This window comes from Pristis pectinata, chromosome 19, assembly GCF_009764475.1.
Source record: "Pristis pectinata isolate sPriPec2 chromosome 19, sPriPec2.1.pri, whole genome shotgun sequence".
Lineage (NCBI taxonomy): Eukaryota > Metazoa > Chordata > Chondrichthyes > Rhinopristiformes > Pristidae > Pristis > Pristis pectinata.
In genome coordinates, this window is record NC_067423.1 from 28,824,116 (window position 1) to 28,850,214 (window position 26,099).

The 26,099-nt window shown below is 39.7% G+C and overlaps 1 protein-coding gene across 2 annotated transcripts; it reads right to left on the reverse strand.

Annotated features, from left to right (window-relative positions):
* Positions 1–2,636: 2,636 nt before the first annotated feature.
* On the reverse strand, positions 2,637–25,883 carry ccnd2a (cyclin D2, a). 2 transcript variants are annotated; one of them, XR_007957801.1, is made up of 6 exons: positions 25,234–25,873; positions 23,840–24,055; positions 22,645–22,804; positions 17,099–17,247; positions 14,381–14,525; positions 5,408–5,551 (listed from the first exon to the last, which is right to left on the reverse strand). XR_007957801.1 is itself a non-coding variant. In XM_052033526.1 (5 exons), the coding sequence occupies exons 1-5, from the start codon at positions 25,426–25,428 to the stop codon at positions 5,405–5,407; spliced, it is 867 nt and encodes a 288-aa protein (XP_051889486.1). In that variant the 5' UTR covers positions 25,429–25,883; the 3' UTR covers positions 2,637–5,404. The 2 variants fall into 2 exon arrangements, 1 of the variants encoding a protein (XP_051889486.1); XM_052033526.1 differs by lacking the exon at positions 14,381–14,525 and having other exon boundaries at positions 2,637–5,551; positions 25,234–25,883.
* Positions 25,884–26,099: the final 216 nt, after the last annotated feature.

Here is a 26,099-nt window from a genome sequence, read left to right on the forward strand (position 1 = left end):
ACACAGAGCTCCCACAGATAGCAAGGCGATAATAACAAATTTCTTTTATTCACATGTTGATTCAAGCTCACTCATTGGTCAATTCACTAGGGATAACTGAATACTTCTTCAAAATTGTTCAGTGAACCTTTTGCATTCATCCAATCAATGGTAAGACCTTGGTTTATTGTCTCATCTGAAAGACAGTACCTCAAATGGTGTACCACTCTGTTTGTTCTGCAAGGGGATATTAGCTGAGACTTTTCAGATCCAGTTTCTGGAGTGAAGCCACCAACCATCTGACTTAGGGGAAAAGGAGATTCCAAATAAACAGAAGTTGTGAAATTCTCCATTTTATTTAAACTAGAAATATTTGACTTCTAATTTTGGATAATCATGTTGAACATAAAGACCTGCTTTCCTCTGAGTCTGAAATTTTCTCAGCAGGAGATAAAACTTTGTTCATGAATTCTTGCATCTTCCAATGGAATTTTGTAAAAATTTGTGTTGAAGCTTTGTCCAACTCCTTTAATCAGCAACCAACTGCACACAAATGTTTTTGGATGGCTCTTACAAAGTTATTAATATCTTGAATTATTATAGATCAATATCTCATATTGGATTAGTCATACTGCTTTGAATACTCCACTGGAAAGTGGAGAGAGTGAACAAGAATACATTTGCATAGTGGTCAAGTTACTCGGCTTTTAATATGTCTCCAGATCACCACCCCAGACGTTTAAATCCCACATGGAAACTTTGAAATTTAAATTCAGTTAATGAAATAAATCTGGAACCATGTATTAGTGATGGGGACCGTAAAACTGTTGTTTTAAAAAAAAACTGCTTCATTAATGTCCTTTAAATCGTACCCAGTCTGGCCTGTATACAATTCCAGACTCTCAGCAATATGGAAGACTCTTAATCATCATCAACCATATAGCCCAGTAAGTCACACATCAAGGGACCATTGAGGACTGGCATAAAATGTCAGCAGCACTCATTTTGTGAATGAGTAAACATAAAAATCAGAAAAACCACAAAGATCATAGACTACTGGTTTAAATGTATTTGTAATTCCATTTAAAAAAACACCAAGCTATTAAAAAAACTCAATGATTCATTTCAAATACATTTGATCCTACAATAAACTATAAAATTTTGGCTATGCAGCAGCAATGCGAGTTATAGAATCATTTATGTACCTATCCATCTGGAAGGCAAAGTGTCACATCACATCACAATACGATATGAAGTTTAATTAGTTACATTACCACCAGAACTATCTTTCTGAGAGCTTTGTTCAGGCACTCAGACTCTGTAGAAACAGTTCTAAGCTTAAGGTCTACTGTATGGAAGAACTGGAGCATTTACTTTTTCAATGAAGTAGCCAACAGAAACATTCACAGGAAATGATACCTTGGTTTGGAATTGCTTAGCTAAATGTTCACATTATTGGTATTAATGGTCAATTGGAATTCTTTATCCCTAGTCTGGTATATCCAAGGTAGAGGCTACTTGCATGTGGATCTTAGTGAAAGCCACATTAATTTGTAGGTAAATGGAAAGTATTAACATACCCGATGAACTTCCATCAAAGCAATATCTTTGTTGCAAAATGATTCTGAAAGGCAAGCCAACAATTCTAAGTTTCCTCATCCCATAAATACATTTTGATAATTCATCTTTGAAGTGATCTGAATATTTCCAGATCCTCTGTTGATTCAACTGCTTATGACAGTGCATGTAAATATTGACCATGATGATTCAAATTGTTTAAACAGATGATTACCATAATATTTGATATTGCAAATTTATGCAGAACCACCATTAATATAATCCTGCACCTCAATCTTTAAACTTGGGCATAGTGCTCTGCCTGATTAACTAACCACAAGGCCTGATTCTCAGCTGACAAACAGAATGCAAAGAATGGAATGAAGGGATGAAATTTGCAGTTTGGATACATTTCCCTTTCAAGCTCCTACTCTACCATTAAAATTAGATCAAATGCATTTCGTGCCTCAAAAATGTGCTTATAGAACTTGTGAACAATGATGCACTATAACATGAATAGGAGCAGGAATTTGCCAGTCAGCCCCTCAAGCTTGCTCTGCCCATCAATAAGATCATGACTAATCTTTTAGCTCAACACCAGTTTTCTGAGCTGCAGAAATCTTTTGTCCTCAGTCTTGAAGCAATCAATGACTAAGCCACCACTGGGCAGAGAATTCCAAAGACTCACCATATTTTGAGTGAAGAAATTTCTTAGTTTGTACCTAAATGACTTACTCTATTTTCACCCCAGTTCTAGACTCCTCAACCACATTAGCTTTCAGTGACTTGTGTGCAAGGACACCAGATCCCTTCCCATCTCTCATTATTTGAAAACTCAGTATTTGTCTTCTTCTATCAAAATGCATATGCTCACATTTTCTACATTGTATCCCTCCGCCATGCTGTTGCCCATTCATTCAGCTCATCTGTATCTTTGAAGCCATTTGCATCCCCTTCATTAATAACATTCCCATAGTTTTATGTCATCAGGATATAATAGTATTAAATGAAAACTATATTCCACTAAAGGTTTCTTCTTTTGGTTGACAAATGACAAAATAAAAAAGAAAAAGACAAAAAACACACACACACGTACATTTTGGACCAAGTGACTTTATTGTCCATAGATATGCCCATTTCACCTCACACCATAAAACCATCTATGATCCAATCAAGGTCATTATATATTGAATAAAAAGCCTTTTCAATACTGAACAAACAAGACTTTTTAATATTTATTCACAAATCTATTGAAATGAGCCTTGTACCCATCAACTGCCCCACAAGTTTTCCACATTGTACTCAAGCTATAAATGCTGTCTACTCATCCCTAACCATATGAACAATCACAAAAAAAATACAAGAGCACATTGTGAGAGAATAACATTGTATTGGTATGGCATCACACTCAGTAAAGCAAAAAGTTTAAGAACAGAGTTGTGCATCTGAAAGTAAATGAGGTACATGGCAATGTTACTGAGCCCAGTAGGGAGCCTTATGCCTGTGCAACTTGCTTGTGCATCTCAGCAGAGGCAGCAATGTACAACAGAGTGCCCAACCTTATCTCTTTAAGACAATGATACCTTCAAGGCTCCCTGAAAACTGTAGAAGTGTGAGGTATTGTGAATGGGAACCATTTTATTGTCCAGTAAACCTGAGGTAACTATGCTGTCTTTGTAGAATGTGACAAAAAGAAAAATCATGAAACACTATTGGAAAAAACCGTACATGGGCACTTCCAGTAAATCAATGTACTCATTTTCCCAGGACTTTGAAACTTAAGCGGTAAAATAATATATTATAAAAATGTTTATAAAATAGCAGCACACTCAGTGAAACAATACAGCCAAGTACTGTTAATGTGAATAAGAATGAAACAAATCATAGCTTTTCATAGCAGCGCAATTAAAGATTCATACTCCATTTTCTATCCTCATCAACCCAGGTCAGGCTGCTCCAATTCAGCAAAATCCTATTTCTCACAAATACTTTCTTTAGTCCAGCCTTTCACAAATCCCTAGATCAACTTTTTAAAAAATCAATCAATAGCTTTAATTTGCAAATTTCAGATCATTATCAAAAGATGTGCAAATAAACCTCCCAAACTCTTTACCAACCATGCCCTAATGATGGAGCAGAAGAATTCAAGTAGACTGAATACAATTTTTCTCAAATAAGTTGTGAACCATGATATTTGCTGCTTCTTGCACCTTCTCATCCAAATGTCCAAAGCTTGGCACACCCGTGGCACACAAGGACCCTCTGTGACAATGACAATACATGAAGTTACTGAACATCTGCGGAATGTTGCAACCCAAACTGGAATGTCTTCCTTACAAAGTATTGTTTCTTTTTCCAGCAACACTGTAATTATATAATACACCAGAAACTGGGAAACAAGTCAATTTCATAAACCATTCCATTCATTCCTTGGGAAATATATTCAAAGTGCTTTTCAAATGAAATGGTTTACAATAATGGTAACTGTGGGCCAATGCTCGCACATAGTAAAAGTTAAATAAATGTTTGAAAATGACCTTTTTGAAAAATGTTACACCTCTTTTCAACTGCAAGTATAAAGAGTTAGGTTTCTCCGTTCTTCAAAATTCTAGGTAGTCAAACAGTTGAAGTATAAATGGGAGATCAACAGATGTGACTAAAAGATTCACATCAGCAGAGCTCCATGGCAAGTATAATCAACTGGCTGGTAGTTGGATTGGGAGTTCCCTGGATGCACTCAAGTTTGGCCCACAGTTAGAGGAACAGTTCTATGTGGAGCGAACAATGCTGTTGTGAGTAGAATGAACCATTTCTGAAGGAGGAACCAAAAACTGAGAGACATAAATGGTGCAGAGAAACAAAACAGCCAGACAATAAAATCAGATGCAGAAAGGGAAAACAAGTGAAGTAACACACTTGAAAAATATGAAACCAACATAGGGAAAGTGAAAACACACATTTACAAGGAAGTTCAAAGATGGAAAGACACATTTAATGCTCCTTCATTGTCGCTGGAATCCAGGAACTCCCAAACCAATAGCACTATGGGAGTACCTGGACTACATGGACTGCAGCAGTACAAGAAGACTCTTCCCCACCTTCTCAAGGACAGTTAGGGGTATGTAATAAATTGTGACCTTGCTGGCAATACCCAGAGCTCCCAAAGGGATTTAAAAAATTGAGAAACACACAAGTGGGCAGAAGTGGTAGACAAATATAAACAGTGACATTGAGGGAAGAGTGACAAAATTAACAAGTTCACACAAAAACAGAAACAAATTAAAGTTGATTTAAAAAGAAGAGAATTTTCTAGACAAGCACTGAACCTTCAAGGCAAAATATATACCCAGTGTACAACCTGCTGCAGGGCAATCCTCCAGTAACTAATTTCACAGGAAGATACAAGGTTCAATATCTTAAGGCAGTTAAATTCCTTCTACATTGAAGATGGTTCATTCATAAAGGAGAATATTATTTCCCAGCAACCCTCCCCAAATCCTCTAGCCTTGCCATCTGAATTGAGCTACAAATCATACAGACATTTCCTTAAATCTGAAGAGGGTGCATGCACCATAAAGTTGAACAGTAAATATCTAATCATTTGATCCCACATACACAGGCCTGCATTTAGCTAGCTATTTTATGCTTTTAAAGCATGTTCATCATTGATAATATAATAGCAATTATGCAAACATACATGGTGGGATTCCCTTCTGCAGAAGGCCATAGGCACCAGAATTTTAATATCAGTTTTTTTTTCTAAAAGAAGCTTTAGATAGTTTCTATGTGGGAGCATCTTAAAAATAGAAAAACAAGGTTTTTATTCCTAAAGGGAAGATCACGCAGGGTCTTTTCCACTCCAGCTGCCTTACAGGTTTACATTTCTCACATCTGTGGGAGTGCTGGCCTGGTCCAGTTCATCCAACCTTTTTGAAGGGTCCCTCTGCTGATGAATTTGTCTCAGGTTGCTGACCAGTAATGATTCGATCTGCTCCTGGCAAGCTTTCAGGCAATCCTAATGGAGAGAAGTAAACAAAACCATATATGTCCATATCATCCAAGATAAATATCAATCTGTGATACTCAAATGTTCACCACAGGACAAAGGAAGATGCAATATGTACTGCAATAAACATTCTTTCCAATTTCTTTACAACATTTTCTACGTGTTTTGTCTAACAATTTTTTTTCCCTCAGTATCATAATTAGAAGTTAAACTGCTTAATAAAGAAACATTACTGTCACGCAGTTAGAAAATGTTGGTTAAATAAACACTGGCCTTGATCAAGCTCATCTGTGGTCCGTTTAGTGGAGAACTACCAGCTATCTGAAGTCCATCTCTCCCTTCCCTCCCCCACTTGTCCATCTCTTGCTTTTCCTCACTTGACTGAGTCCAAGATGAGCTGAATGTCAGATGCCAGCACACCCGACCTCCCGCTCCACTGATGGGCTTGACTCAAGAGGCGAGTAATGGAGCATCCATGTGCTGAGGGGGCAAATACTCATGGCAGAACTTGCTGGCATAAGAAGTGTGATCTCGTTTATTTGAGATGGGTTGCTCACCTGTGGATAAAAGATGGGCAGTTTCCTTCCATGTTTTTAATTACTTGCCAACATCCAAACTACAAAAGGTAAACCTGAGATATAGGGAAAGGGGAGAGAGCAGGAAAGTGGTGTTGAGGCCAAAATTCGACCAGCCATGATTTAATTGGATGCAGGGGCCTACCTGAATGATCAATTGGTCTATTCCTGCTCCTGCTTATGTGCTTACTGAATTCTTATTTAATTCTTAATTTACAAAATCCTTTCCAGATCTTCCTTTGAAATTTAGATCTCTGTGAACAATTATCAGAGATATTCAAGAACAATTCCAAATGTCTTTGACCATGGTCAGCGGTCATAGACCTATGGGGTGGGCCCCAGATCCAACATCTGTCTTAAGTACATACCCTACCGCTGGCTTGTCGGACACCTCTTGCATACAGGAGGGAAAGCTTGACCAGCCATCCCTATCTAGAATGACTAGAGCAGACAGGCCGTGAATTCAGGCACATAGCCAGATGCAGAATGATCCAGTCCAGAAAATTAAGGGCAAAATACGGGAATATTGACTAAGAAAAACCACAAGAATCTCAGAAATTTTTGTCAATTGCCTATCAATAAAACACAAGCCATCAATTATTTTCAGTCATATTAGAGTAAGAGATATTCTAATTATTTACAAAATGCATTTTAAGACAGATATTAAAAATGGTCAGCATGCTGCCTCAGCTCCAGCAACTTGCGTTCATTTCTGATCTCCTGTGCTAACTTTCCAGTGATTGCACATTCTCCTTGTGACTGCATGGATTTTTTTCTGGGTGCTCTGGTTTCTTCCCACATCCCAAAAACATGAGGGGTGGTGGGTTAATTGGATACTATAAATTGCCCCTAGGGCGAGGGTGATTGGCAGAATCTGCAAGGAGTTGCTGAGAATCTGGGGAACATAAAATGGGCTGGTTGTGAGAGGATGCTTGATGGTCAATGCAGAGCCAGTGGGTTTAGTGGTCTGTTTCTGCGCTGTATGACTCCAAATACTAAATTTATTATCCATTTTCAGGGCTAACAAATTCTTTTAAATGAATGTTATTGTTTTAGTTTGCAGGCAAATCATTTTAACTTGTAGAACAGCATCAAAAGTATTTTTGTGCAACCAGACATTCTGACTGACATTCGAATGTCACTAACTCTATGCTGGCTCTATATTGGGAACACCAAGCCAAGGCCTTTAGTCACAGCTATAAAATCTGCTCCTGTCCATTCATTTATTCCCCGCCTCCACCACTCATGGGCTAAATGAAGCTTTGAAAAAAAAACTGGACATGGGAACAGAAAACTGGTGGTATCACATTAGTCGTGTGTTACACTCTGGCTGGGTATTCTGTTCCATTGACTGCAATAAAACTGCTCATTGGCCATGTCTTACAACAATCAGCAAGAACGATTTCTCCTGTGCTGCATCCCCACAATTGTCTTATTTCATTCCCTTGGCTGTGTTATTCAACTGACCCCACCGGATCTTTTGGGGTCAGCCTTTCTCAATTTCAATGCCAGTTCCTAGCCTGGGTTTGGGTGGGGGTGGGTTGGTGCAATGAGGAAAAAAGAAGAGGAGAAAGAGAAACTGGCACAGCTGCAGATACAAACTAAAGGCAAACTGATTTATTTCTCCAGCAAGAAGAAAGAAGTCAGGAAATCACTGCAGTTGCTGAAGAATAGTGCAACGTCTACACAGAACCTCTCCATTCACTGATGCAGCTGCTCCTTCAGAAATGGATGAAAGAAGAATTACCCTGCTTGGCACTGAAGGGCTTCCTCCACACAGACAAGTTGTGCAGACTGTGTGGAGGTTATTAGAAAGAGCAAGTATGTGTCCAGAGGAACAGGGTGCAGATCAGGAAGAAAAGTTGTTAAGACTACCTAGTGGCATCTTATACCAATCAGAAGGGCAAAGTATGCATTTACCATGCTTTACAGCTTAACTGCAGTAAATATAAAGCAAGCAGATTACATTTCAGGTCTCTCATGTTTTCACCTGCATGTTCAAACCACAAATGCAACCTGAAGAATATACAAAATACAAAATCCATTGTCCATGTAGATGAAAATTGATGTGTTTCTCTTAAAAATATTTGACCAATTTCATCCTGGAGCTAAATCACTTGCCTCTACAGCATGCTATTTAGGGTCTAACTTTGCACTTAACGACACTTAGCCATGTTAAACTGTAACTCACAGTTATTATTCTTACTTCCAAGAGTTAAAGTTCCCAAATTTTGTCATATAAACTTATACCTATATATCTGGCCCCACATGAAGGAGCATTGTATACTTACATATTATTCAACAAGGTAAGCTTTCAAACTGCAATGTAGCAGTGCAACTACTGTTGCACTAATACTTATAAAGAAAGCAAGATTCCAGTAAATGTAGACCACATTTTTGTTTTGTTTACAGATGTGTGTCACCTTACAACATCTCAGTCCAAAGTCACTGGTTGCAGCACAAAGTAACAAACAAAAGGAGTAAATTTATTTGGGAATGAATTGAACTTCATAGATTTGAAGCAATCCCTTCAGGTGTCCTTTTACTGGACAGTACAGATGGAGTGGGAGATGGTGAAATTGATGGTCTTTCCCAAGCTCAAAGTTGCTACAATTTTTAATTATCCCTTCTCCCCCACTCATGCAAACTCTCCAACATACGACATATAATCATAATTCTTGTGTTTACATAACTTTATATGCTCATGATCTCCCTGGAGCTTTACAAATAGTTAACATTTCATTTTTTAGGAGCTGTTACAGAATTATAAAAATTTAGGGGAAAAAAAACATTTGGTCCATTGTGCCCACATCAGACAAAAAAAAATTAGTCGAGTCCCACTTTCCAGTTCTTGGTCTGTATTCCTGTGAATTATGGCTCTTCAAGTGTTTGTCCAGGTTTTTATTTTGAATGTACTGGACTAATGCCTATATCATCATTTCAGAAAGTATGAGATTCTCACCACATTTTAGTGGATTCCCCCCACCTCCTCACTCAACTTCCCACTAATTCTTCTATAAATTATCTGAATTCTATGCTCTCTAGTCATTGACCTCTACTGTGGGGGGAGAAAAGGACTTTCCTATTTACCTGGCCAAGGTCCCTGATAATCTTATCCACCAGAATTAAATCTTCCCTCAACTTCTGTTGTTCAAAAGAAAACAAACTCGGCTTATTAAGTTTCTTCTTGTGACGAACATTCTTCAGCCCTGTCTTCATCCCTGTAAATCTTACCTGTATCCTATCAGGTACAATACATATCCTGTGACGTGGTGGACAGAATTAATATAGCTGTGGCCTGATTAGCCTTTATATAGTCTTGGATTGACTATTCAGTGCCTCAACATTAAATATCACCCATCCTGCCATCATCGGTGACCTGTGGACATGCACTCCAAGATCCTGGTGTTCTGCTGCATTTTCAGTGGTTTACCATTTATCCTGCCACTTATTTAGAAGATAGAAAGAACCAGCAAATTAAAAAGATTGTCCAGTTCATCTGAAGGGCTGTATTGAGTGAGGAATGAATGATGGCTAGGACACCAGAACAACTGCTGTACTGAAGCAACTACTGCTGTAATATTTTGGTTCTCTCTGAAAAGGTAGATGGAGCCTTGGTTTAATGTCTCCTCTGAAACATTAAGGCTCTAACAACGTAGCACATCTTTGTCTTTAGCTGTATATAGAGAGTCATGCTCAAGTCTTGGAACCGGACTTGAGATCACTGTGCTACCACTGGAGAGAAAGCAATGCACTCCCTTACAACAGTTAAACAATGCCAAATGCAGGTGAAGTGTCCAGATGCCATCTTTTACAACTTGTAAGCCAATCTGCTCAACTACCCAGTCCTTTTAAAGTGCTGCTTGGGGGAAAAAAGTCAGTAGTATCCTTAACTTAAAAACACAGTTTTTTGCAATTTAATCTTTTATCAAACTAGTCCCATCCATAGCAAGCAAGCAAGCAGAGGACATTACTTCTTACGCACATCAGCCATACAGAACCATCCAAGGTAAGAACACAAGGATTTCACATATCAAATCAAATGACTAGGTATGTGTATTCAATTCTGCATCTGTGTAGCATGTCATAGTTTCATGCCAAAAATTACACCAAGAGCTTCCCTGCAACAGCAGATTAAAAAAAATGGCAAGGGATGTTACAGGCCTGAATTCATGTTTGGCTTATGAATACTTTGACCTTTAACATGTTTCTTAGTTTTGCCATTTGAGACTTTACAGAACAATTAGCTGATAAAACTTCACAGGTTCCTTAAAAAAAAAGAATGCTGTCTCATGTTTATAAAACACTGAGAATGTGTAGGGTGGAGGGAAGGTGGATGATATGATTAAAATTATATTCCACGGGTCAGTGCAATAGACAGCTGTGTTCTGAAGTCCATTTCAGACAACTCAGGGTTAAGCCATCACTTTAGCATAGCTCTGACAAACAATAAATCAATGTTATCCCACTTGAAAACACTGATTTGTTATTTCAGCTAAAAATCATTTAACTGTAAGATTTTAAAGGTTTAAGGTATTTTAGTTCAACAGTGGTTAACAACAAGCCTGCAAAAGGTTTTTGATGACTTTGTAGTTCAAAAGTTACTAACAAGACTGATTGCAAAATATTTGTGTTGTTAAGAGTGTAGAGTTCCCTCTCCTTCAACAGCAGTAGAATGCAGATGGCAGACTTAATCACCAAAATTTTTGATTAATTAAGAGAAACGAACAAATTGTGTATTGAAATGAAGACTTATACACATTAGCACAAGAAAGAAAAACAAAATGCTGGGATTGATTTTTATCCATTATAAAAGGTACCCATTATTACTGGTTGTTAACAGCATGTGGAACATGGGTGACCTAATCCACTGCTTCAAAATTACTGGGAACAAAAGAACACAGGAAATTAGACTCTGGCAGTGGAACACGGTATTCTTCCCTAGCAACACTAAAACATAGGAACCTACTATTTTTCTGCTAAATGAACAAGGGGGTGAGGGGTAAAGACGACTGCTGGTTTCTATAAGAGGACTGGATAATGGGGGAGGGGTTGGTTACTGAAGATTTTATGTAAATGAGGGGGGGGGAAGGGTGCTTCAAGATTTTCACACAAGAGAGAGCAGCAAGACTGATCAACTTAGGCTGGAAGATTACTTTGACAAAGTACGTGCTGGTTGAGTATCACACTGACATTTAGTTTGAAGTCATAAGTATTTATAAGGATCCACTTACCTTTGTTTCTTTCGAGATGAAATCTTTTGAAGTATGCAATGAATCAACTTATTTCTAGGCTAAGATGACAATTTTCAAATGCTAAAATGCAATCCTGTTTATTTTCATTTCTTCAAATGCTACATTTCACAGGATGTGTCATATGTTATTTAAATTGTGCAGAACTATTCAAAGTACAGGACTGCCACCAAAGCTACAACAGAGTATTTTAAAAGCCAACCCAAACCTCTCAAATACAGTAATGGCAATGTTTACAACAGCAGCTTCTGAAACAAACCATGGTAACTTCAGCACACAGAGGGTTAAGGATTACTTATAACCACTCATAGAAATTCTTTAAAACTCATTTCTCTTTGATCTTTAAGCTCACTGGCACAGGGTAACCTGCCACACCGTGCTTTTCACTATGAATAGGATCCGAGGTCTGATGGAATAATAACTAACAATTATTCTATTCTGTAGCTGCATCACCCTACTGTTACTCCACATGCAAAACACTCAAATTGGGAAACTGAATGAATGCCAATAGCTGCCAACTCAGGCAAATACAAGTAGGAAACGATCTCATTCTTCCATTCATTTCAGTCAATCCTAGCTGCTGTTTTCTTGCATACTAAGTACAGTCTGCAAACAAACAAAGCAGGATGAGGGAGCGGGTTTGTCATATGCTTCCAAACCACAAGCATTAAGCAGCACAAAGAGTGGATAAACACTTAGTTTGCCTAGAGAAGTATTACATGACCCCATCCTAAAATTAATTCTACCTGGAGGGAGATAGCACATTATGCAACAGTGCACAAGATTCTCTCCATAGAGGCCAATGTCAATTGCTTTGCACACCATGGGCTGAATATCGTGAAGTAAGGTTCAAGGAAAACTAAGCAAATGTGAGGACCAAATATGCTCATGCCCTAGTAGAGATTTAATAATCTCCGTCATCACATGAGTGCATGACTTTCAATTTGGCAACGTACATCTTGTATTGGCTCACCAAATGCATAAAACTGGTTCCATGCATATGTAATATGCATGTGCAGTCTTACTTAATAAATAACCGAACATTGAGAAAGGGAAATAAATGGATAACTTGCATCACCTGAACCAGGAAGCTGAATAAACTGTCACTGCTTATTCTCAAAAAAATTCAGTACAGATAATATTTAAAACTCAAGCTGGCAGATAACCCAAACCCCCATAATATTAAAGCTAGGCAAATTTTCAAACCTTTAGCAGGCACCACTAAACTATGTTAAGCTGTGGCAAACCACTTCAAAAACTTTGATCCCCAACATCTGCAACAACATCATCTGTACTCCACATAAGGTGTTTAGATTTCTGACTCTCCAAGATTGCTTTGCATTCAGAGTAAAAAGATTGATGATACCACTGCACACACCGCAGAGTCTTATTTTCTTTGAACACTTGGATTACAGTGATTGAAGTATTGAAGATGGGAAAATACACTATTTGACTAAGTAGGAAAGCTGGAACCTGAAAGCCACATGATAAAATCTCCAGGAATATATTTAACAAGACTGGCAAGTCTTGAATGAACATGGTCCAGACTCCTGAAAGAAGTCACGATTGGGAAAGGCTATGGTGGGTCGAGGTTCCTCCTCCCACCCACTAAATTCAATATCTATTCCATACTTAGAAGAAAAGTATCAGTAACTACTTAGGAAGGTGGCCCTAACATTTTCTTTAAAACTATGAGAAAAGATAGGCTATAACTAATATTTTTCAGGTCTAATGATTTATATTTTATTATAATTGCCCTCAATGGTCCACGTACATACATTTGTTGCTGAAATGCTTCTTTACATGAGCAAATACATAAAACAGAATAGCACAGCATCCTGGGCCGAAGGGCCAGTACTGTGTTGTGCCGACCTATATAAACCTTATCCCCATTCAATCTATCCCCCTCTCTACTTCACCTCCCATAACCCTCATTTTTTTCTTTCATCCATGTGCCCTACCACCACTCCCAACAGTGCATTCCAGGCACCCACCACTCTCTGTGTAAAAAAAACCTACCTCTGACATCTCCCCTGAACTTTCTTCCATGCACCTTAAATGCGTGACCTCTAGTATTGGCCATTGCCACCCTGGGGAAAAGATGTTGGCTGTCCACTCTGTCTATGCCTCTCATAATCTTATATACCTCTATCAAGTCTCATCTCATCCTTCACCACTCCAAAGAGAAAGGCCCTAACTCGCTCAACCTCTCCTCCCAAGACGTGTTCTCCAACCCAGGCAGCATCCTTGTAAATCTCCTCTGCACCCTCTCCAAAGTTTCCACATCCTTCTGATAATGTGGTGACCAGAACTGAACACAATATTCCATTATCATTTTATGGATGGCTACATATCAATTGGAAAATGCCATAGGACAAAATATCACTACAGACATTTGTAACAACCTGAATAGAGTTGGTCTAGCATGATGGTTCACAATTGTTGCAACCTTTGTGAACTCAGCTTTCCAAAGTGGGGTTTTCGATAATGTGCAATGTCATGCAATAATGTTGACAGTCCAAATGCCATTCTTCACAAGATACTCTGATGTGTACTCCTCATAATTTACACATACCTAGATAGGTATACAATCTGGTTTGAAAATGCTTCCCTCACACTTAGCTCCAATCATTTTCCTTGAAAGTTGAAGCCAGTTAGTTTCATTTTATAATTTCAATTCCAAAGCTTGCTGTTTACAAACAGAAGATTTCATGAAATAAGACTGCAATTATGGTCTATGTAACTGAGATTTCAACTACCACGGTGTTACTGTGTGCTCAATGTCAGACTGTGGGGCAGTCTAAATTAACCACCAAGAAGTCTCTCAGTTCTTTGGGTAAGTAATTCTTCAGCATAAACCTCATCCTCTATCACATTCATCTGCTTCCATTGGAAGGCAGATCCACTGAGGTCTTGATTCCCTTAAAATCAGGAAAGGGCACTCAAGCACGCTGGACCTCTACCCTGTTCCAGCCAGCCCCTCCAACTTCACTCTAATCAGTGCTCAGTACCTTCCCTTGTACTTCCTGCTCAACATCACGATAAACTTCTCCCAATATGGTGTATCTGCACTGATGCTTGCTTCAAGTGGGAGTGGTGGCTGGTGCGCAGGTGACCCACTACTCTTTGGTTGCACTTGATTGATCACTGGATTATCTGCAAAAAGATCAGGTGGTTCTTTAGCAGTATAAGCACAGTTACCTACTTGAAATTCATTGCATGCAATTTACACATGTTCATAAGCAATGATAACACTTTCATGATCAATAAACATATGCTACATACCAGGAGTTCAAGGTTCCAACCTCCAATGCCTTTAGCTACCAACTCCCAAATAAATCAGAAATGCTTCCTTACATATGAGGAGTTGTATTTGTCATTGTGCATGAAACCTGCTGTATAATGGGCCAGTTTTGTCTTTAAAAATAAAAGCAATAAGGATTTAGGCAATGATTTAACTAAAGGAAGCTCCTTTCCTGCAATATTTGCCTTTTCCATTATGACACAAAAAGTCATTTTCATAACCTGCCACAATTTATCTTACTCAGGGCATTTTCACTAACATTCACATCAGTTCAATCTTCTTTCAATACATACTTAACACCCAGTATCAACATTTAATGTGTTTAACTTTTAGTGCATTTTTAATTTGTAATAATATTTATTCCTGATATCTTTCAGCCCTTAATAAAAAAAACAGACTGGAAACAAGGCAGGTCAGTGGAGAAAGAAATAAAGCTAACATTTTCAGTTGTTAATTCTGCTTCACTGTCCATAACTGCTGCCTGACCTGCCACATATTTCCAGTGTTCTGTTTTTATTTCAGATTGCGAGCATCTGCAGTATTTTATTTTGCATTCTCAAAATATGCAGCTTCCTCCAAATTGACTGCCAGGTCCTACATGTAGTTTTGTGGTTTCAGGTGTTCTACTTGTTGATTCTAAACACATCTGAAAATATGCTTTACCAACTCCTGCCACCTTCTCTCCAAACCTCTTATCTGACTACCACAAATTTTTCTGCATTTGGGGGAACATCACAGGTGTCAGCACACTCGAAATACAACGGTCTAGCCTCATTCTGGGAGAGCAGCCTTTTTGATCACAGTTTCTCCCCCGCCAGGCAAGTTTGTGATGATCCAATAAAAGATACCAATATATGTAAAGTCCTCATGATAAAATGTTCTCTTCTCAATTGTCACCAAGCATTAACAAATTCTTGGATATTATATGGATTTTAGTTTCTTTGTTACTAGCAAGAGATGTGTGAAGGAATTATTATTGCAGTCATGCAACAATTTATGGAAACAAAGTGATATTGTCTAAAACCTCACATTTTTAGACTGGGTCTTGATTTATGAAACCCAATTCCAAGCATTGAAAATCCTGTTTCACAAAAATAGTTTTATTACCCCTCTTATAATTATCAAATTGAGAAAATACATCTTTAATTCTTAAAGAACATTCAAATTTCTTCACACATGAACAAATAATGTAAGAAAAAATGCATGATGCATAATTAGTTCAATTTTTCTCTTACAGCTGTAAGCTTAGTGTTGCACTTGAACAATACCTGTTACTTTACAACAGGAGAATGCTGCATGTGATGCTCAGGCTACAATAATACTGCCCAAGTGCACAACAGCACTCATGACAACCTATCTTCAATCCAAACAATAGATATGTTTTGTGAGAATCAAATACTTACCAACTGATACACCACATAGCAACATAATGTTAAAGTAACTTATTAATTTAGTTAATAAAAGCAAACTTAAGGTTAGAAATAGATCAATGCCAGAAAAGCTGAAAACCTTGAATATAACAGCTGAATGTTAAAACCTTGAATATAACAGCTGAATTTTATTACTCTGCTTTCTCAATGGACTTTTCCACTGATGTAATAAGTTGATTCTCAGCCATCCTCTGTGCATTATCGTTTTCCCCCACCAACGACAACACTATCGTCCAGTTAAACAGTACGTCTGAACAATCCACATGAAAAATCAGTACCATACAAACAATGTCATACATCATTTCCAAGAGATTTTCCGAAATGGATGCAATTTTAAAAAAAAGCTCTGACAGCATGAGCAGCAATCAACCACTCTGGGTTTCATTTATTTATATTATAAGTAGTAATATTCATACAGTTAATTTTTAAGCATTCAAGATTTCATATAAATGACTAAACATTCCATATTTCTATTACCACTGCATGACTCTGATTAACTACTGATGAAAGATAAAGCTACAAGTAAAACAATACCAAGTGGTCAATAAACACAAGCATCTCTATCTCCAAGCATGCACGTTCGCATTTACCCAAAAAAATTCAACCAGTGCCATTGATTGATGCTTTTTCACATTTATATTATATAACATACTAATAAGTGTGTTCCTACTGACTGCTATACCTTCATTTATAAAACCAGAATGGAGACATCACTTGGTAAGGATGCATTTTATAATCCAAGTACTTCAAATTGATCAAGAAGTTGATTTCAGTGCTGAACAAAATAAAACTTCTTTACCTTCCCCAGTTGATAACTTTTCACCTTATCCTAGAGGATTTAAGTCTGCAAGTAACTTTAAATGTTAATATTCAAGAAGTTCTTGTATCAACAGCAAAATTAATGGAAAGTGGATTTCAGTTCCAAAATTGAAAATACCCATGGTCAAGCTGTAGGCTGCCAAACACATGTCAGATGCTTTGAATAGGGTACTCACCACATCTGTGTGCGTGATCTTGGCCAGGAGATCTGTCATGTTGTCATTTAAAAGTGAACAGTAGCCAATATCGAGCTGAAGTCCACATATTGCTGCCCCCACACTTCCAGTCGCAATCATTGACGGTGGATACATGGCAAATTTGAAATCTACAGGGGTAATAGCAAGAAAAACTTAAAATCTTGAATCAGGTACCAGACCAATGTTCATCAGCTATGACTTTTAAATGAAATTTCTAAAATCATGTCTCCTGTTGAACACACTTTGTACATAAATCAACAACTGAGCAAACTGATCCAAATAGAACTCAGATTAATTACAACATATTTTAATAAGTCAGAACATATGCCACCCTTTTCAGTAATATGACATCCCAGAAGCAAACTGATCATGAAAATCTGAATAAAGAACCACAGTGCTCCTGCCAACCAACACTGCTGTAGGTCTGCTTCCACATGTGGTCACAGGAACACAATTTCAATGCCGTATAACCTTGTAGGCTCCTTTAAGCATCATTCACAATACAAATGAGACAGCTAGCAAATGGCCAGAGGCCCAGAGTGACTAATGTCTTGATTCCAAAAGCCTTGCATAGTCTCTATCTCCACTCTTCCTTTCCTCCATAGCAAGCACCATAAACTTGGCTATCAAAGCTCCACATGTCCTTTCTTTGTTGTGCAACAGGGAGTGACTTGTATCAATGGCTTCTATTTTTAGCATATTAATTAACTACTGCAACTGGTGAAGCAAGTGTCTCCAACAGGAGAGTGTGGCACCATTGTCTGGAGCCACCTCCTCAACTTTTCCTATTGAAAATCATGGAAATGACCTTCCAACTGATATGAATTCAAACTGACAAGCTCACAAAAGGTCTGAGAGCAGGGCACTCATTTCACACACGCAAGGTTTGCCAGCTCACCCGACCAAGCTAGAAGGGGAGGATTTTCTTTTAAACAAAATGAATTACAACACTGCAAATCACTTAGATGGAAATAATTTAGCTAAAAAAAAACTTTAAATATAACACCAATTAGCAACCCACAATATTTTTACTTTTTTCTTAAAATTTCGAACAAATAAAATCTTCCCACTGCTCCAGTACTCAACCTAGAAGCTGCAACTCTATTCTTTGCCAATATATAACTGCGTACCAAATAAAAGCAGCATTTTTATGATGCATCTGGGTTTACCAAATTTCAGGTGATGTGCGCCTATCTGCTTCAATGCTTCAAAACAGGTGCAAGGAAAAAAAAATGAAGCATATGAAATGCACAAAAATGCCTTCAACTAAAAATCCATTGGTCACAACTGATTTTAGTAATTATATTTCAAATAAAATATCATGCTTTCATCTTGCTTCTTGCAAATGGAAAAACTAAGCTCTGAAAAAATTCCGGATCTTAAAAAAAATATAGCAGTCGCTTCTCAGATTCTTTATCCACTTGCAGAGTTTTATAGATTAATCAATTCAATTGGAAACCGGCTTTTGCAAATTCCATAGAACAATACAGGCCCTTCAGCCCATCATGTTATGCTAACCTTTAAACCACACCTAAGACTATCTAACCCCTTCCTCTCACATATCCCCCTATTTTAAATTCCTCCATATGCTTATCTAACAATCTCTCGAACTTGACCAACATATCTGCCTCCACCACTACCCCAGGCAGCACATTCCATGCACCAACCACTCTCTAGGTGAAAAACCTTCCTCTGATATCTCCCTTGAACCTCCCACCCATTAAAGCCATGCCCTCTCATATTGAGCACTGGTGCCCTGGGAAAGAGGTGCTGGCTGTCTACTCTATCTATTCCTCCTAATATTTTGTATACCTCCATCATGTCTCCCCTCATCCTCCTGCTCTCTAAAGCGTAAAGCCCTACCTCCCTTAGTCTCTCCTCATAATCCATACTCTCCAATCCAGACAGCATCCTGGTAAATCTCCTCTGCACCCTTTCCAATGCTTCCACATCCTTCCTATGTGGAGGTGACCAGAAATGGACACAGTAATCCAAGTATGGTCTAACCAGAGTTTCGTAGAGCTGCATCATTACCTCGCAGCTCAAACTCGATCCCACGACTTATGAGAGCCAACATCCCATAAGCTTTCTTAACTACCCTATCCACCTGTGAGGCAACTTTCAGGGATCTGTGGATATGAACCCCCAGATCCCTCTGCTCCTCCACACTACACAGTATCCTGCCATTAACCTTGTACTCCACCTTGGAGTTAGTCCTTCCAAAGTGTACCACCTCACTTCTCCGGATTGAACTCCATCTGCCACTTCTCAGCCCAGCTCTGCATCCTGTCAAATGTGGGAGCCAGATGATCCTGTTGGATGTGAATGTATTTGTAAACGGCAAGCGACTTTCTCACCTAGAGGAAATACAGCTGGTACTTTTTTTTAATATATGTATTACAAGACACGCATTCTCATCTTTGGATTTAGCCTAAAAGTGCAAATACTTGAAATTTGGCAAGAAAGATAGACGATTTCCTCCTACATTTGCCTACTACAAAATAATTTGAACGGGACACATTTTTGAAGACCACGAGGAGTGAAGATAGCAAGTAAATACTTTAAGGAGGGCAGCACACTGGCACAGCAATTAGCAATGCTGCTTCAAAGCTCCAGGGACCCGAGTTTGATACCGACCTCAGGTACTATCTGTGTGGAGTTTGCACATCCTCCCAGTGACTGCGTGGGTATCTGTCAAGTTCTCTGCTTTCCTTCCACATCCCAAAGATTTGTAGGTTGGTTGGCTAATTGGTCACTGTAAATTATCCCTCGTATAGTTGGGTGACTGAAGAACCAGGGTCAAGTTGATGGTCACGTTGAGAGAATGGGTTACAGAAAAATAATTAGGGTAATGGGATTGGTGGTATTGCTCTGGGAACCAGCATACACTTGATGGGCTGAGAGACTTCCTTCTATGATGCAGGAAAAACATTAAATACAAAATGAAATACTCTGACCCTCAACCCCAATTATGCTCTATCCGCACCACAAAACCCGTCACCACTGAAGATGAAACTTTAAGAAATCTAGAAGTCTTTGTAGACATGGAAGAAAATATGGTCAACTAATGCAGAAGTGGAGTCAAAAGCATTGAGGTACATGGGTTAAACTGTTGAAACCAAAGAAATTCAAAAAATGTTTTCCACGTAAGGTTTGTAATTCACCGCATATGGATCAATAGTACCAAATGCTTTACAGAGAAGGGCCAAAATAAAAGATCTCTAGTTTCATTATTTGGATGTTATAGGTAAAATTATAAAAAACAGGACAACTGGATATAAGTTAAAATTGATAAGGCAATTGATAAAATTAAGGAAAGGCATCAAAAAGTTCACCACATGGAACAATCAACAATTTCTTGAACCACAAACAAAATCCCAAAAAACATTTAAGAAACAATTGGATATCACAACATTGGCAATAGAGTGAAAGCCTCTGGATGGATGAATTAAGATGGATTTAGTGAATTGCCTCAAGTGTACTTATTCTTTCATCTGGTAAACCAACATGAAATACAATAATCATCAGCTGTGTCAGTCAAACAGGATCATTTATGGCACCAGTTTTAGTTAGAACTGCAATACTTATTACAATAAGAACATGTACTGCCCAATCTGGTCAGCATCTTCAAGTATATCCAGGGCTTGCTTATTACTGAAGTTAATACCTGAAATTCACTTTAATGTCAGTTCATGGTACAAAGTTTATGTCAGGGAATACAAAACACCTTTGTCCTGGGTAATCAGTCTGTACTAATACAACATCTTTCCTGGACCCCACTCTTCCAACCATAAGTTATAGACTGCCGAGTACAAAGTTGTCTCATACATTATTATTCCATTGAACTATTCTATACATATCTGAGAGAAAGCAGAATTATGACTAACTTGATTAATAACAACTTCAAACATAAATAGCTGAAACTGAGAGCTTGAGTTTACAATGGCAAGAGAATTAGAGATTGGAATGTTGTTCATTGAATATTTGACTCCAAGTAAAGTCTACATGTTAACAGCACTGTTCTAAATACCACAGCTGAAGTGAGAAAAGAAATCAAGTTTTGGTTGACTTAAATACAAGTGGAAAAAAAATGTTCTGGAGACTGCAACTGCAGTGTGAAATCATTGCTGTCAAAGATAACATGTTTCTCCAATACAGATTTTCTGCAATCCTACAGTTATACTATGAATAATATATTTCATACTGGTAGATAGTTAGTTGGTATATGGAAGAGTGTTTTAATTTTCTACAGAAGGACAAACCAGGTGGTGCAAATATCCTTCCTTGTCTGCACATACCTTTGTGTGGGGTGTCACAATTAACTATTTTTTTTAAAAAGCTCAAGTTTCTCAGCAACTTTCATACAATGACTGACAGGTGGCTTTAAAAGTATGAACTATGAATATGTTAATTCCCTGAACAGGGACCCACCTTCTGTAACCCAGGTTACTCTACACGTCCCCTATTGTTGTAGTTACTGCAGTGGTCTTTGAACTTTGCTTATTGCATTGTATGAACAAAAGCTATGGTATTGCTGCCTTCAGGGTTCTCAGCCTGCTTTGGAACGATGGTTTTATCAAATTGCTATTTTGAAAGTGAAAATACTCTTAAGGACTCTGTTAAATCTCAACTCAATGTCTATTAATGATAAAATCATGGGAAAGATCATTTCATGAAAAAAATGTTCCTAGGCACAGTTGTAAAATCAAAATTATTGTCCAAATTCTTTACAAATCTTAAGTATGTGAAACATACAGCACACCAAAGACCAACACCAAATAAAATGCATGAGAATTAGTGAGCTATTAATAAATCTTAAAATAAATATCAATACACCAATTTTCTATTACATCTCACCCAGGTTGTCAAAATCAAGCATATTCTTCAATTAAATCCATTAGAAGGAAGAAAGAACAAGATCGAAGGAAGCAGATGTGATCAATTTCTGACTTTTAACATCTGCATAATTCTTATTTGTACATTTTACATATGAACTTCAGGTCCATATGTCTAATTAAAATTGCCCATGCAGACATACTGTGCTGTAGTTAAACCCTTCCACTGAAGGGGGCATTACAACTCCTTACTAACAGAATGCTATTATTACAGTGACAAATTTATACAGAGTTTCCATTATAAACAAGGATGCAGGAATTTGGAATAGAAAAAGTTTACTGGAAGTGAACAACAATGTTTTTCCATGCATGGTAGATGAATAAGTATACATACATAAATGGCACACAAAACTGAAGAATGAATTGTTGATTAAAAGTTCCACCATATCATGCTGAAAAAATTCTAGCAAAGAAATGTTGATATGCGATGGAGCAATGTACATAAAGCCCAATTCTCTTCCAACAAAAATAATTTTACACCATCAGGAGGATGACCATTTGTATCACATATTTTCAACATTTCCTCTACACAAGCACACACTAGTCCACCCCCCAATCATAAATGCAACTTTCCCCGACCAATGTCTCCGATCTATAGACATAAATAGTATCTGTTGCAGACGCTCATACCTGTGGCACAAAGGGCAATGAAGGTCTGTGCATGCTTTCTGATCAATGGCAGCTTGTCTTTAGGCAGGGTAAGCTTCTTTAGAATGTGATCAATAAAGTCATGTGGGGTCACTGCTGCAAGGTTCCACTTCAACTTTCCCAAAACCACCAACTCCCACTCCTGACAAATAAAAGATATATAATGGCTTATATCATTAAAATGTAGGAGAGGAAGGCAACATTTGAGAACAAAATACCCATGAGTTTCAAAATTGAACACATTCTAAACAAAAAACACCGTGTGATAGACATATGGCTGGCTCATTTTCAGACAAAGTTTTTGGTAAAGTTTTGAATTTTTCCCTCCAGAGGGAGCTACAGTCCATTTGGACCACTGATTTCATTGTTAAAAGGGGACAGATTTTTGTGCATATAACACTTCAATACATTTCAAATTTTAGACCAATATTGTTACTTTATTAAGCAAACAATGATAAAAGGCAGCTGCTTAAATTACACTGTTGCAGAACAAATGCAATTTACCATAGTGCATACACATATCTCACTTTAATTTCTGGGCCTTGTCATCTCTTGCAGTTATATAATTTGCTGTTGTCTAGAGCCAAGGTGCAGAGTCTCAATATGAAAGACTGCTCATTTTCTACTAAGACGAGGCAAAATATCTTTAAACAAAAGGATTTCAAATCTTTGGTGTTTTCTACTAGAGGGGTAGGAATGCTCAGTTTGGTATTATATACACTGAGATTAACAAATTAAGAAAATTAGAGGGTATTGGAAATCAGCAGGAAAGTGGAGTAGGCACAGGTTCAGCCATCACTTTTTTTGACCCGCAGAATGGATTTGAGGGCCGTAAGGCCTCCAAGCTTTTGTTGTTCCATTGTTCTTTGGTAATTTCTGAACACTTCATCATGATGCTTACCCCAATACATAACTGAAGAAAACTAACTTTTTAAAATGTCAACTTCAAAATTTTCCAGTTGCACTGTGAATGAAACATTTGAATCATTGCAAATGTGGGTGTAGTTTAAGATCACAAATGAGGTTTTGCAGCTGCACAACTTCATGATTTCCTACAAAATGCAAATATGAAACCACTATGTATCTGTTGAAAAGTCAAATACAATCAAGTCCCAGGGAAACATTTTCAACAATGTTTGATTTTTTTTGTTCAGACAGCAACAGATTGTGAAATTACCAGAAGCTCGCATGGTCTGATGGAGTTTTCAGTGTAAATGCAAAGTTTTTCTGCTGTTAGAGGAATAGTCTCTTTGAACTTGGATGCAAGGAACATACAGACAGCTCCAAGCAGCTGCAGATGGCATTTGGTGGTCGGTACAATTGACAAGAATCTGTCCAGGTAATTCATTGCCAAAGGAAAGACTTCTTCCTCACACTTCTGCTCCTCGCAGACCTAGGGAAAAAATGGGCTAAAAAATGAGGGATAACAAGGTCATAAAAAGTACTGTAAGTGGAGAGTGAGGCCCTGGTACCAGCCCTAAACTGTCACATTCCTCAGGTTTAGTCAGCAAGAAATAATTCAGTCACAATCACAGCACCAACATGTTTAAAGATCACTGAAAGCAGTTTGGTCAATTTCAGAACATTAATTAAAATAAAAGTTATGTTCACCTCTACTGTCAACCAAAACTTCAGTGAAATTTAACCATGAGAGCCCATCCAACTCCAACTCTCACAACTAGCTGCTGCAGTTAGTCAGGCAGTCTGGCTACAGCCCCGGCCTCAGTCATTCTCAATTCTCCCATCCGGCAAACTCCCTCACCTTCTCATGTTCACGCAACAGGCTCTGCCCACTTTCTTTGTCCCCCATTTAATTCATCTCATAAGCACCCTCACTCTCTGTCCGCACCTGACGCAATTCTTCACTGGTGCCCACACCCCCGATCTGACTCTCTCTCGAGTGTCCCTCCACTCGCCCCCTCACTCTCTGGTCAGACTGGAGCCAGACCTGTTCCAGTTACCTGCACAACAGCCGAGGGGGAAAAAAAGTGTTGCCGGCAAAACAACCGCGCAAAGTGGCACCGGGAGGGGCTCGGGGTGACTGGCATCGCTGCCAACCGGGGAGAGGCAAGCAGCCCCCTCACCGGGCAAACCCGGGGCCCGGGGCCACACGCTTTTCGTAGGACTTCCTCCCCACCCCTCCCCCAAACCCCAACCACCACCCACCCAACAACCCCGGGCTCTTTGGGCCTGCGTGCAGCGGCCACAGCTCCACGAGTAAAACCCTCGTGATCCCCGGACTGTGAGAGAGGGGTCCAGGGGGGAGGATCAGGGGTCGAGAGGGTAGCAGAGGAGAGCATCAGGGGTCCGGGGGCAGGGTACATCAGGGGGTCCAGAGGGGAGAATCAGGGGTCGGGGGTGGATCAGGGGTCCAGAGGGGAGGATCAGGGGTCGGGGAGCGGTGCATCAGGGGTCCTGGTACCCTAGGGAGCAGGTACCCGGACCGGGTTCAGAAGGGAAGCACAGGGGATGATTTTGAATGGATGGGGGTAGATGGATCGCGATGTGGGACCCCCAGGGTCCGGGTGAAGGGAGCGAGGGATGGGCCGCCGGCGGCCTCCGAATACAAACCTCCAGCATCCAGGTGGCCACCATCCTCCGCATGAAGGGCTTGATGTCCTGCTGGACGCACTTGAAGTAGGAGCAGGCCGGCAGGCACCGCTCTTCCAGCGCCAACAGGTTGTGCAGCACCCGCTCGTCGTGCAGCAGGCTGGGGTCGGGCAGCGCCCTCCTCACCGTCTCCACCTCGCAGCACAGCAGCTCCATGGCCGGTCCGGGAGGGGAGGGGAGGGGAGGAGGGGGGGGTGCGAGGGTGACAGGCTGTTGGCCTGGCTCAAGACTTCGCTCCGGAGTCGGGCGGCGCGGAACAGGCTGACGCAGGGAGCGGGCAGCCCCTTGTTCTGTCGAGCAGCTGGGCAGACGCACAACATCAAAAGGCGGGCAGGGGGAAGCGGGGAGGCCGGCGGCGGGGGAGGGAGGCGCGCATACACATCGGGCCGCCCGCTACAGGCCTCCGACTCGGCGGCAGGCCGGAGCCCCGGCCCCGGCACCTCTCATCATGGCTGAGGGGAGGCGAGCGAACCAGTCGGCAGCTGACCAGGGGTGGCACCGCTCCGACTGGGGCTGAGGCTGCAACGGCGGGTTTAATTGCAATTAAAACCCGAGTCCGCCTCCCCGCGGTTCGCGCTCCGGCGGGCTCGGCATCGCCCCGCCTCCTGGGCAATGATTGACAGCCCCCGGACGCCGGAGCAGCTGCTGACATTGATTGGCAGGGCCCGTCGATACCAGTGGCCCCGCCTCCCGGGCAATGATTGACAGGCTCCTTGGACGCCGGAGGAGTTGCTGACATTGATTGGCAGGGTCCGTCGACCCCAGTGGCCCCGCCTCCGACTCAATGGTTGGGAGAATCAGAGCACTGGAGGTGTGAAGCAGGCTCC

Bases quoted from the DNA above. Each gene is read 5' to 3' on its own strand.
- ccnd2a (XM_052033526.1), bottom strand. From the start codon at position 25,428: ATGGAGCTGCTGTGCTGCGAGGTGGAGACGGTGAGGAGGGCGCTGCCC. The intron at 17,248-22,644 runs GTATGAGCGTCT...TTACCCCTGTAG, and splicing joins CATTGCCCTTTGTGCCACAG to ATTTCAAATTTGCCATGTAT. The intron at 5,552-17,098 runs GTGAGTACCCTA...TCTCTCCATTAG, and splicing joins AGATCACGCACACAGATGTG to GATTGCCTGAAAGCTTGCCA.